Source organism: Macaca nemestrina, chromosome 1 (genome assembly GCF_043159975.1).
Source record: "Macaca nemestrina isolate mMacNem1 chromosome 1, mMacNem.hap1, whole genome shotgun sequence".
In the NCBI taxonomy this organism is placed as follows: Eukaryota; Metazoa; Chordata; class Mammalia; order Primates; family Cercopithecidae; genus Macaca; species Macaca nemestrina.
Window position 1 is genome coordinate 98,343,893 of NC_092125.1, and position 12,961 is coordinate 98,356,853.

The 12,961-nt window shown below is 43.2% G+C and overlaps 1 protein-coding gene across 6 annotated transcripts in view; it reads right to left on the reverse strand.

Annotated features, from left to right (window-relative positions):
* The window catches only part of LOC105498215 (succinate dehydrogenase complex subunit C), a 44,527-nt gene extending 35,540 nt beyond the window's left edge, over positions 1 to 8,987 (reverse strand). For 2 of the 6 annotated variants that reach the window (XM_011770185.3, XM_011770184.3), the window contains exons 1-2: positions 8,897 to 8,942; positions 2,290 to 2,346 (exon numbers count right to left, since the gene is read on the reverse strand). In XM_011770185.3, the coding sequence (XP_011768487.1) occupies positions 2,290 to 2,346; positions 8,897 to 8,916 (77 nt within the window). In that variant the 5' untranslated portion in view covers positions 8,917 to 8,942. Of the gene's footprint in view, positions 1 to 2,289; positions 2,347 to 4,916; positions 4,933 to 7,863; positions 7,883 to 8,565; positions 8,584 to 8,896 lie in introns of those variants that run through there. The other 4 variants (XM_071082245.1, XM_071082240.1, XM_071082237.1 and 1 more) reach the window with 4 other exon arrangements.
* Positions 8,988 to 12,961: the final 3,974 nt, after the last annotated feature.

Consider the following 12,961-nt stretch of genomic DNA (forward strand, 5'->3'; position numbering starts at 1 on the left):
ATGTTCCTCCGCTTACCTTATTTTTATAACAACTTTAATTCCGTTAACCTGAATCATCTGATGAGGTCATATCAGACAATAACTCTGTTTTGTTTTTTTATTTTGAGATGGGGTCTCGCTCTGTGGCCAGACTGGAGTGCAGTGGCGCAATCTTGGCGCACTGCAACCTCCACCTCCTAGATTCAAGCGATCCTCCTGCCTCAGCCTCCTGAGTAGCTGGGACTACAGGCACGTGCCACCACGCCCAGCTAATTTTTGTATTTTCAGTCGAGATGGGGTTTCACCGTGTTGGCCAGGATGGTCTCGATCTCTTGACCTCATGATCTGCCTGCCTTGGCCTCCCAAAGTGATGAGTTACAGGCATAAGCCACCGTGCCAGGCCGATAACTCTGCTTTCTAATCCCACCCAATACACAGGTCTGGCAATGAAAGCACAACTTCTTGTTGGGTGGCAGGGCAAGCATATTTTTAAAATATTCACATAAATGGATTATGCTTTTCCAAGGCCACAGTTTTATCTCATACACTACCATCTGCTCTCATCTGGCTTTTCAAGATTCCCTTTCAGGTTCTCAAAAATCAAGAACTAGATTCAGCTCGGTACCTTAATAGTTTCTTGGTTTTGTCACTGGGCTAGGTTGAACCCAACTATTAAACAGCTATGCTCAAGCTATGCACAATTCTGCATTGCCCCATCCAGGTGATCCTCTTACCTCAGCCTCCCAAGTAGCTGGAACTAGAAGCGCACACCACCACACCCAGCTAGTTTTTGTATTTTTTGTAGAGAAGGGGTTTCACCGTGTTGCCCAGGCTGGTCTCAAACTCCTGGGCTCAAGCGATCTGCCCACCTCAGCCTCCGAAAGTGCTAGGATTACAGGCATGAGCCACCATGTCCAGCCTACTAAATTGTTGAGGATAGCTGTTTCTCATTGATTGATTGATTGAGACAGGGTATCCCTATGTTGCCCAGGCTGGTCTTGAACTCCTGGGCTCAAGGGATCCTCCTGCCTCAGCCTCCCAAAGTGCTGGAATTACAAGTGTGAGCCACGACATCCAGTCTTTTTTTTAATAGAGATGGGGTCTCACTCTGTTGCCCAGGCTGGAGTGCAGTGGCATGATCATAGCTCACTGCAGCCTTGAACTGCTGGACTCAAGTCATCTTCCTGCCTCAGCCTCCCCATAGCTAGGACTATAGGCACACACCACCACACTCAGCTAATTTTTTATTTTTTAATTATTTGTGGCGACTAGGTCTCTCTCTGTTGCCCAGGCTGGTCTTGAACTCCTGGCCTCAAGCAATCCTTCTGCGTAGGCCTCCTAAAGTGTTGGGATTACAGGCATGAGCCACCGTGCCCAGCTGATTGTATTTCTCTAAAATATATTATTTGGGACAAATGAAAAATCTGAAAATCAACTGTATATGAGATAAGAGTTCATCAATGTTAAATTTCCTGAATTTGATAATTATGCTTATATAATTATACTGCATTATGTAAGACAATTTCTTTGTTCTCAGGAGAAATATTTAGAGGTAAATAGTCATGATATTCACAACTTACCCTTAAAGCATTCAGTGAAAATACTAATAATTAAATATATATTAGGCTGAACTACACTAAATCATTAATATTTCACCAGCTTTGACCTAAAAAAATAAAAATTTCATATGGCATAATCTAAAATACAAAAAAGCAAGATAAGCAAACACAATAAAATGTTAACAATTGGCAAATGTGGGTGAAAGGTATATAGAACTTCATCCTACTATTCGTATAACTTTTCTGAAAGTATAAAATATTTCCAAAATAAAAAGTTTTTAAAAAATAACACAAAGGCAATTGTTGACATCAACAGGCTGAGAATAAATATATAGCATGAAAGTCCAGGTGCGTGGCTCATGCCTACAATCCCAGCCGAGGCAGGGGGATCGCTTGAGCCCAGGAGTTCAAGACCAGCATGGGCAAAATGTGAAACCTCGTCTCTACAAAAAATACAAAACATTAGCCAGGCATGGTGGCACACCACACACCTATAGTCCCAGCTTTAGGAAGCTGAGGCTATGGCAAGCCCTGATCGTACCACCGCACTCTAGCCTGGGCAATAGAGTGAGAGCTTATCTCAAAAACAAACAACACACATACACACAAACGATAAATAGTGACCACAATTACTTAAGTTTCAGTCAACTGTCTATAACTGCCCACTGTTGTACATATCCATCAAATCTAAGTCAACAATCTATTGCTCTTCCCTAAGGAAAAAAAATAATTTTCAGACTTAGAAACTTACTTTCTGATACAGAGCTGAGGGCTAAAGTGGGCTCGGAGGCAATGACGACCAACATGTCTGCAAGATAAGAGAATCAAAAATCAATACACATTTAGAGATCAACTTTAGTATATCAACTTCTCTATTTTTAGGGGTGAAGGGATAGATTAAAAATAAGATAAAAACAATGACAGTATCAGTGTCCTTGATACCATTTTCTAGTTGAAAAGCTACAACTCTAACTTGAAAATAATAAGAAATATTACCTAAAAATGCAAAATAAAGTTTTAATCAAACACAAATAATGCAAGATAAAAGAATACGAATAATCACAGTTGGTAATGTTCAACAGAGAAATAGAGAAAGTAATTTTTTAAAAGCTAGGTCTTACAGGAGGTGATGTCTAAGAGACAGGGTTAACACAACAAACAAATAAAAAAAACCAGAATAAGCCCACTGGTAACTGCAACCATATAGCTTAGCTTTAGCAGAGACCTACTACAATGGATGAATTTAAAAGGTCAGGCCAGGTGCAGTGGCTCACACCTGTAATTCCAACACTTTGGGAGGCTGAGGCCAGTGGACTACTGGAGCCTAGGTGTTCAATACTGCCTGGACAACATGGTAAAACCCCATCTCTACAAAAAACATGAAAATTAGTTGGGTGTGGTAGTGCACACCTATAATACCAGCTACTCTGGAGGCTGAGGTGGGAGTATCACTTGAGCCTGGGAGGCGGAAGTTGCAATGAGCCAAGATCGCACCACTGCACTCCAGACTGGGTGACAGGGCTAGACATCGTCTCAAAAAAAAAAAAAAAAAAAAAGGTTGAAGAGTGCAAGGGGTTTGTGAAGAGACCTAGCTAAATATTAAGCTAGGTCATTTCAGGAACTAACATCAATTAAACTCAATATATCCTGAATGAATTTCAAGTCAAAAAGTCTTTCATGTAATTACAATCATGTGCAAAAAAATGGGAATAAAAAAATTTTTTACTGACCCCATGAAAGTTTTCTACTTAAAAATTGCTATTTTTGAAATGTATACATCAGTGCCAGAATTGCTTCTCAAGTCAGAAACTAAGATGTGCCTAGGCATTCTATCTAAGGAGAATTTAACTGATCCAAAGTTTACATGGTACAGGTTGAGCACCCCTACTGTGGAAAATCCAAAATCTGAAACCCTCCATAACCCAAAACGTTTTTTTGTTTTTTTTGTTTTTTTTTTTTGAGACGGAGTCTCGCTCTGTCGCCCAGGCTGGCGTGCAGTGGCCGGATCTCAGCTCACTGCAAGCTCCGCCTCCCGGGTTCACGCCATTCTCCGGCCTCAGCCTCCCGAGTAGCTGGGACTACAGGCGCCCGCCACCTCGCCCGGCTAGTTTTTTGTATTTCTTAATAGAGACGGGGTTTCACCGTGTTAGCCAGGATGGTTTCGATCTCCTGACCTCGTGATCCGCCCGTCTCGGCCTCCCAAAGTGCTGGGATTACAGGCTTGAGCCACCGCGCCCGGCCAACCCAAAACGTTTTAAGTGCTGACATGATGCTCAAAAGAAATGCTCATTGGAGCATTTTGGATTTCAGCTTAGTGATACGCAACCAGTAAGTATAATGCAAATACTCCAAAATCTGAAAAAATTCGGAAATCCTAAATACTTCTGGTCCAAAGCTTTTCAGAAAAGGGATGCTCATCGTGTATTATGAAAAACACACAACCATTATACCCTTCAGTCACATCATTATATCAAATCTTTCCAAAAGCATTTAAGAAGGTAAATAGAGTGAATTTCTGGAACTAAAACTTAAAAATACATTGATTCTACAAAAGTTTATTGCATATCCACTACTTGCAAGGCACTAGGATACAAGATCTCATAAAGATCTAATGATCTTCTAAAAAAGCTCATGATGTTCCTCACACCATTGATATTAGATGCACAAACTTTTCAAAAGTTGTATGTTTCACATTAGTACACTAGAAGGACCCACTATTTGAAGGAAAAAATCTAACCAACACTTCCTTCTTCAGCTCTTCCCTCTTTCCAGCTTTGAAGGCAAGAGGTGAATACAGACATTGTATACCCAAGGCTCCCAGAAAGAAGTGGGAACAAATCTCTTTTAATCAATTGAATTGTGACTCTGAAGTTGCAGGGCACGCATTCCTCACACCAGGCTAGGCCCAGTCACTCAGCTACCCAGCAAGAGTTTGCAGATGTGGGTTGGAATCTATGGCGTGCCCTCTCTGTCTAGCGCTATTGTTTCCGAGACAAATATCAATGTAAACTTTCTACAAGGCCCTCACAGAAACTAGCTGCATAAATGCCATAACCTTATTTGAAATCTGACAAAAGTAATTATCTATCCTTCCCTTTCATGTGAAAACAGGAACTCTGTATTTTTAATTGACAAGCCAGAACTTATAATTTCTAGTTATTGCTGCCCCTTCTAAATGCGTTAACATGTCTCCCCAAAATGTAATCATTGCTCAAATCATTTTTTAAACTCTTCTCTGGATTGAGGCAGCAACAGTAATGTAAAAATAACATTGGAAAGTAAAAAATCAAGCCTGAAATCTTAGAATAAGTTGTATAACTTGAGTGAGTCATTGAGCATCAGCGTTTTCAATTATAAAATGGCATTGATAATACCTACCTTATTGGTTGCTGAGGGGACTGCACAAGAAAACATACAGGAAAGCATTGTCTAAACTACAAAACACCACATATATATGTAAGATATTATCACTGGTCTCCCTAACGTCTTTAGAATTTGCATTGCATTCTTTCTAAAACCCTTAGTGGTGACAAAAATACTCATCTACTGAAAATAAATTTGATTTCTGGAAAAAAAAGTTATTCAAAGCCAAGTCCATGTGATCAAACTGAGTATCATTTTTAGTCCAAAACAAGATGTGACTATAATTTATCTTATTATAGTCATATATTATATGACTGTAATATAATGAGTTTCTAAACTTGATCTGATGGTATACCAAAAAGTTTCAAAAATGTCTCGGTAACAGCAACAATAAAATAGATATATAACTTTGAATGACATGATGAATAATAATTTGTATACAAAAGTTCTTGTTAATGAGTATTACCACCCAACTACCAAACTATAAGCTAAGTCATCCTTGATTTATTTTCTTTCACCACCCCTCCATATGTATGCATGGCATCACCCAATCCTATCATTAATAGCTAGGAAAATTCATTCCAATCCATTGCTATAGTCTATATCGTCTTCATTTCTCACTAGGACTGTAACAAGAGCTCCTGAACTGATCTCCCTCGCACCGATCTCTTATATATCATTCAATACCACCAACACTAATTTACTGAAAAATAAATTAAATAACATGGTTTCATCATTCTTCTGCCTAAAAGTCTTTAACAATTTCCCACTGCTTACAGTGTAAGATCCAAACTGTGGGCAAACAACGCACTTCACAAAGTGGCCAACTCTCTGTACCTAACCTCCCACAAATTTCTTTCAATCCACTGTAATTCTGCCACACTGAACATTACATTACGTCCAGATACAGCAAACCCTCTTTTGACCACATGCTCATGCTGTTCTCTGACTAGAGCCTCCCTCAGAGCCTGTTAAATTCATCCTTCAAAACTCAATTCCTAAGGGCCAGTGTGGTAGCTCATGCCTGTAATCCCAGCACTATGAGAGGCCAAGGTGGGTGGGTCACTTGAGGTCAGGAGGTCGAGACAAGCCTGGCCAACAGGGTAAAACCCCATCTCTACCAAAAATACAAAAATTAGCCAGGCATACTGGCACACCCCTGTAATCCCAGCTACCTGGGTGGTTGAGGTAGGAGAATCACTTGAACCCAGAAGGCAGAGGTTGCAGTGAGCCAAGATCACACCACTGCACTCCACCCTGGGTGACAGAGCGAGACTCAGTCTCAAAAAAAAAAAAAAACCAATTCCTGGATAGTAAGATCACCACTTCTTTAGCCTTACTTGCTATGTCTGCCATGCTCTCACACTTGTTTATATCTATCAATATTTCTTATGTGGTTTAATAATTAATCTATTTATCTCCCTGCTAGACTTTGAGCTCAAGGATAGGACTCAAATATTTTGGATCCATAGTACCATAGTACTTTTTAAATTTTTTTTATTTTTTTGAGACAGAGTTTCGCTCTTGTTGCCCAGGCTGGAGTGCAATGGTGCAATCTCAGCTCACAGCAACCTCCACCTCCCGAGTTCAAGTGATTCTCCTGCCTCAGCCTCCCAGGTAGCTGGGATTACAGGCATGTGCCAGCAATCCCGGCTAATTTTGTTTCTGTTTTTGAAATGGAGTTTTACTCTTGTAGCCCAGGCTGGAGCGCAATGGCGCAATCTTAGCTCATTGCAACCTCCACCTCCCAGGTTCAAGCAATTCTCCTGCCTCAGCCTCCCAAGTACCTGGGATTACTGGCACCCACAGGCACCCACAACCATGCCAGGCAAATTTTTGTATATTTAGTAGAGATGAGGTTTCTCCATGTTGGTCAGGCTGGTCTCCAACTCCTGACCTCAGGTGATCCTCCCGCCTCGGCCTCCCAAAGTGCTGGGATTACAGGCATGAGCCACTGCACCCGGCCTTGGATCCACAGTACCTATAATAATGTCTGACACATAGAAGAGGCTTAAAAAAAAAAAAGGCTGGGCGCGGTGGCTCAAGCCTGTAATCCCAGCACTTTGGGAGGCCGAGACAGGCGGATCATGAGGTCAGGAGATCGAGACCATCTGGCTAACCTGGTGAAACCTCGTCTCTACTAAAAAATACAAAAAACTAGCCGGGCGAGGTGGCGGGCGCCTGTAGTCCCAGCTACTCAGGAGGCTGAGGCAGGAGAATGGCATGAACCCAGGAGGCGGAGCTTGCAGTGAGCCAAGATCTGGCCACTGCACTCCAGCCTGGGTGACAGACCCAGACTCTGTCTCAAAAAAATAAATAAATAAAAAGAACAAAAAAAAGTTTAACCAATATTTCTCTTAAGTGGGCCCAAGTTATTGCCATTTGCAACACAAATGAGGAAACCACAGCCATGGAATCAATGACCTTGACTTGTCCAAAATAAATGTAGAACCAGAAATCAGTTCCTAGGATTTCTTAGAAGATACTTTCTTTTGAGATTAAATCAGCACATTATAAACAGTTCCAAATCCCTCTAGCGAAATGGAATTAGACTGGGAACTTCTATCAAGAAAAAAAAAATTTTTAATTCCTCATTTCTCCTCCTAAAAAAAGCCCTTATGAGAAAAAGAGGTGTCCTTTCGATGAGAGCTTCAGATTACCACTAATGAAAAATATACCTTTCTTGGCATTGAATCCTAGTGTGGATGGCGCTGCACAACTCAAAATGATACCGTATGGATACACTTAATGAGTATAAAGATCCTCAGCTTCTAAATACTAATCCCAAAACTCCTAAAATGAACTGTTTGGAACCAATATGATCATTTCAAACTAAATGTTAATTCTACCAAAACCCCCTAACATCGATACCAAAATATATCAGAGAATTCAAAAGCATTCAATTATGGTCAAACCATCTGGAATAAAGAAGGCAGCACTGGCAAGACAAGCCTTGGCATACCTTAGAAAGAAGATACATATAGAGATGAAAAACAGGGCGAAAACGAAGGACTAAGATATCCCTGATTTCAACTCCAAGAGGAATCATTTTGCCGCAGAAAAACTAAACAAAGTCCCTCTATTTTTAAACTGGGTGACTGAAGTGGAAAGAGAAATGAGAACACATTTGGGGAAATCAGGGATTGAAATCTCAACAGCATTGAAGCTAACTTTCCATAACAAACAATTTCCAAAAATAAGGCTGGCACAAAACTATGCTGGGATTTGTACCAGGCGTGTCTAAAGACGCTAGTCGCTGTGACTAGAGAGGCTGAGTTGAGAATGAGACCTAGATAGCGGAAAGTTGAGAATGAAAGAAAATCTAGGGTATTTCTCTGGACAACTAATTCACATTTTAGAGAAAAACTGGGACACTCACTCTCCCTCCCAAATAAAAAGATGAACTAAAAATGAATTGCCCGGGCTGCTTTGGGGCTGCAGAGGTCTGCCCTGGGTGCTAATGCTAATCACCACCCCAGTAGGGGTCCAGGCCTTCTGCACCGTTTGCCAGCAGCCGACTGGGAACCCAGACAGCGCCCACTCACGGCGGGAGCAGCTGCTGTTTGAAGGCATTCGAAGCAAAGGCAAAATACACAAGATCTCTCTCTCCGAAGCTAAATGTCTAAATACGCTCTCGAAATCGTAGGACCCATGGGTGGCTGACCTTTAAGTTATTTTCTCAGAGCTCCGCTCTGGATGCAAGCCCAAGAGCAATTTGCGTTATAAGTACTAGACGAGGTGGGGAAAACAGAAGGGGCAAGAGCCGAGCGCCCCTCGATACGAAATCAGCGACCCCGAAGCCCTATGGAACGCACGGGAGCGGCTGCGGGGGATGGGAAAAGGGGTCTCTAGGATCCCCGAGCGCTTGGCCTCCACACCCATGGGTCCTTTCCCTGCCCAGGCACAGGATAAAGAGTTATCAGCAAAACGTGAGGGGCCAGTTCAGGTCTCCGGAGGGCCGCGGACACCAACTCCTAGTCCCACACTAAAGTCACCTCAGCAAGAGCGCAGCCATCTTGGGTTCCGGTCTGGACGGAAGTGACGCCAGGAGGCCCCGCCACCTGAGGGCGGAGGCGCGCGGGAGGGGGTTGGAGTTGGGGGTGTGATGTGGACAGTCTCTTTAAAAGGCTCTGGAGCTTCTCCGCTCAGCTCTACCCAGCTGGTTTGCTGGTTGTTTTCTGGGGGGGTTTTTTGTTTGTTTTTTGTTTTTTTGAGACGGAGTCTCGCTGGTCGCCCAGGCTGGAGTGCAGTGGTGCGATCTCGGCTCACTGCAAGCTCCGCCTCCCGGGTTCACGCCATTCTCCTGCCTCAGTCTCCCGAGTAGCCGGGACTACGGGCGCCCGCCACCACGCCCGGCTAGTTTTTTGTATTATTGGTAGAGACGGGGTTTCACCATGTTATCCAGGATGGTCTGGATCTCCTGACCTCGTGATCCGCCCGCCTCGGCCTCCCAAAGTGCTGAGATTACAGGTGTGAGCCACCACGCCCGGCCGTTTTCTGATTTTTTAGTCTCCTTTCCCGCTTCCTGCCACTGACTTCTACCGGAATTTGCCAGGATTTGGGCAGAAACGCCGCTGGCTCAAAATCTGCAGTCTACGTTCCACCTGCGTACATACTTATTTTGCATCACACTCCCAAACAGCGAACGGAGGACTTGTTTAGATTCTTCTTTAAGGACTTCGCAGTCTGTTGCGTTCCCCCTGCCTCCAGGTCGGCCTAAAAACGTGATTGGCCGGTTGAGACACCCAAGAAAAAAGATACTTTGGGCTCCCTCCCGTTCTAATACGAAGCTTTAACCAGACAGATACATAAATTGTGACCTAAGTTGAGGAATGTGGAGAGGGGCCTCGAGAGGCCCTTACGGACCACCATTCCCGTAAACGAGGAGCCTCATCTAACCACCTCGATTAGACCGCACTATTCCTGGGTTTGAGCTGCCACATGAACCAGGCGCCCACTAGCCGAGGACAATGCTCCCTTTTTCCTTGTTTCAGCGCTGTGTGGGTGACACCCCCAGCTAGAAGAAGCCGGAGTGAGGGGGAGAACACGCTTTGATTTATATATATATATATATATATATATATATACAGTTTTAAGGAACCCAAGCACAGGAATCAACTGCCGAGCACTCAAGACTGAAGAATGAAGAAGAGCAAATGATAAAGGAAGGAAACAGAGAGCAAAAGTTCTTGACTGTTGTGGGGAGTAGGGTGGAAAGGAGTAAAAGGAACAGCCTAGAGCAACTCCTATTTTTACAAAAAAAAAATACTCAATTATATTACTATTCAGATCTCATGTATATTTAGCATCCCTGCACTTCAGCATTTAAATAGCACAAATTCACTTATTTCTGCATCAGATGACTAATACTACTTTTCGTTTCTGTAATGCTTGACAAAGAAAGCACATTCATACACTTTAGGATTGGAAGAGGCTCTCTAATCCAATCTTCTATCCATGCAGGGATCTCCTCTGCAACATCCCTGACAGCTGATCTTCAAGACTCTACCCCCCACGTTCAATGATGGGTACCTCAAACAACAAGTTTTATTTAATGAACACCTTATTCGTTAGAAAGTTATATTTAAATAACAGTTTTGTGCTATCGAACCTCCAGTCATTGACTTGGCTCTCTGGAGCTTCACGTTAACAAACCCAAGGAATGCCTCTTTCACTCAGATCTTTTTTGGCTTTTTTCTCTCTTTCTTTCTTTTTCTTTTTCTTTTTCTTTTTTTTTTTTTTTTTGAGACAGAGTTTCACTCTCTCTCCCAGGCTGGAGTGCAATGGCGCTGTCTCAGCTCACTGCAGCCTCTGCCTCCCAGGTTCAAGCGATTCTCCTGCCTCATCCTCCTGAGTAGCTGGGATTACAGGCGTGCACCAGCATGCCCTGCTAATTTTCTGTATTTTTAGTAGAGACGGAATTTCACCATATTGGCTAGGCTGGGCTCGAACTCCTGACCTCAAGTGATCCACTGTCCTCGGCCTCCCAAAGTGCTGGGATTATAGGTGTGAGCTGCCGCTCCCAGCCCGCTCAGCTCTTTAAATACTAATAATTGGCTGGGCGCGGTGGCTCAAGCCTGTAATCCCAGCACTTTGGGAGGCCGAGACGGGCGGATCACGAGGTCAGGAGATCGAGACCATCCTGGCTAACACGGTGAAACCCCGTCTCTACTAAAAAATACAAAAAACTAGCCGGGCGAGGTGGCGGGCGCCTATAGTCCCAGCTACTCGGGAGGCTGAGGCAGGAGAATGGTCTAAACCCGGGAGGCGGAGCTTGCAGTGAGCTGAGATCCGGCCACTGCACCCCAGCCTGGGCGACAGAGCAAGACTCTGTCTCAAAAAAAAAAAATAAAAATAAAAATAAAAAATAAATAAATAAATACTAATAATTTCATTTAGCATGTAGTTACGGACTTTTTGTCAGTCCATGAAAAGTTCTGTAGGGGGTTCAAAGATACAGATGTTTGTATTATCTCCAAGAAGGTTATAGTCTTAGCAGGATCAACAAAGAAATGCGACAAAGAAAGTAGCAACAACCCCTTGAAAAGGGTATAGATAAAAGGAGTGGTTAAGTCAGGAGAAAATGATGACTTACAGTTGGGAGGTGGAGTTAGGTGGAAATTTTGGAGGGGAGAGTTTTGGGTTTTTGTTTTTTTTGTTTTTTTTGTACTTTGAATTGCTGTTTTATAGAAATGTTGACTACAACACCCTGTAAACATTTGTCAATGATGATGATTTTGCCTATGGACTTCATAAGCAATCCCATATTTAGAATTCCACAACCCAAATCTAATACTATTGACCAAACCCACCAGGACTGTAGTCTAATGAGATGCCAGGAAGGTACCAGGACACTGGCCTTCACGGGGTGAGCCTGCAGTGGTCTCATAGCAGGAATAACAATGACCACCCCACTTAAATTAACCTCTAGAGGTCAGGCACGGTGACTCACACCTGTAATCCCAGTACTTAGGGAAGCCAAGGCAGGAGGATCACTTGAGTATAGGAGTTCAAGACCAACTTGAGCAACATAGTGAGATCCCCATCTCTACAAAAAATTTAAAAATTAGCTGGCTGTGGTGGTGCCTGCCTGTCGCTCAGCTAATCTGGAGGCTGAAGCAGGAGGATCGCTTGAACCTGAGAGGTTGAGGCTGCCGTGAGCTATGACCACACCACTGCACTACAGCCTGGGCCACAGAGCAAGACCTTGTCTCTGGAAAAAAAAAAAAATTTTGTTTTTTTTAAACTAGCCCAGCATGCTGGCATGTGCCTGTAATTCCCAGCTACTTGGAAAGCTGAAGTAGGACAATTGCTTGAGCCTCAGAGGTCAAGGCTGCAGTGAGCCATGATCATGCCACTGCATTCCAGCCTAGGCAACAGAGCGAGACTGCCTCAACAAACAAAAAAACCTCAGCTCTGGTTATGTAGACATCCCCATTGCTGACTCCACCCCAACACCTTTAGATTCTCATGATGTGCCAAATTGAATTCACCTTCTTTCACCTGTCATTTAAGGCCTTTCACAAATTGACTTCAACTTTCCTGTCTGGTCTCATTTCCGACTATGCCACTTCAAGTTTCCCCAAATCAAGTCAAAGTGGATGGCACAAGATCTGCCCTGAATATATCCAACACTTCAGAAACCTACATCTTGTATATACACACATACACAAACACACACACACACACATTCTCTCTCTTTCTCTCTCTGTCTCTCTCACCTCTTTGTCCTTGCTTTTGCTGTTCTGTCTTCTGGTAACCTCCCCATCTTCCTTTCCAAAATGACAGTCATCCTTCAGGACTGGTTCATATCTAACATTGTCTCCCAGACACAACTATTCTTCCCTCTGAACTATTTATTTGTTTGACTATTTACTTATTTATTTATTTTTGAGACAGAGTTTCATTCTGTAGCCCAGGGTGGAAAGCAGTGGCGCAGTCATAGCTTGCTGCAGCTTTGATTTCCCAGGTTCAAGCGATCTTCCTGCCTCAGGCTCCCAAGTAGCTGGGACTACAAACATGTGACAACATGCCCAGCTGATTTTTAAAAAAATTTTAGT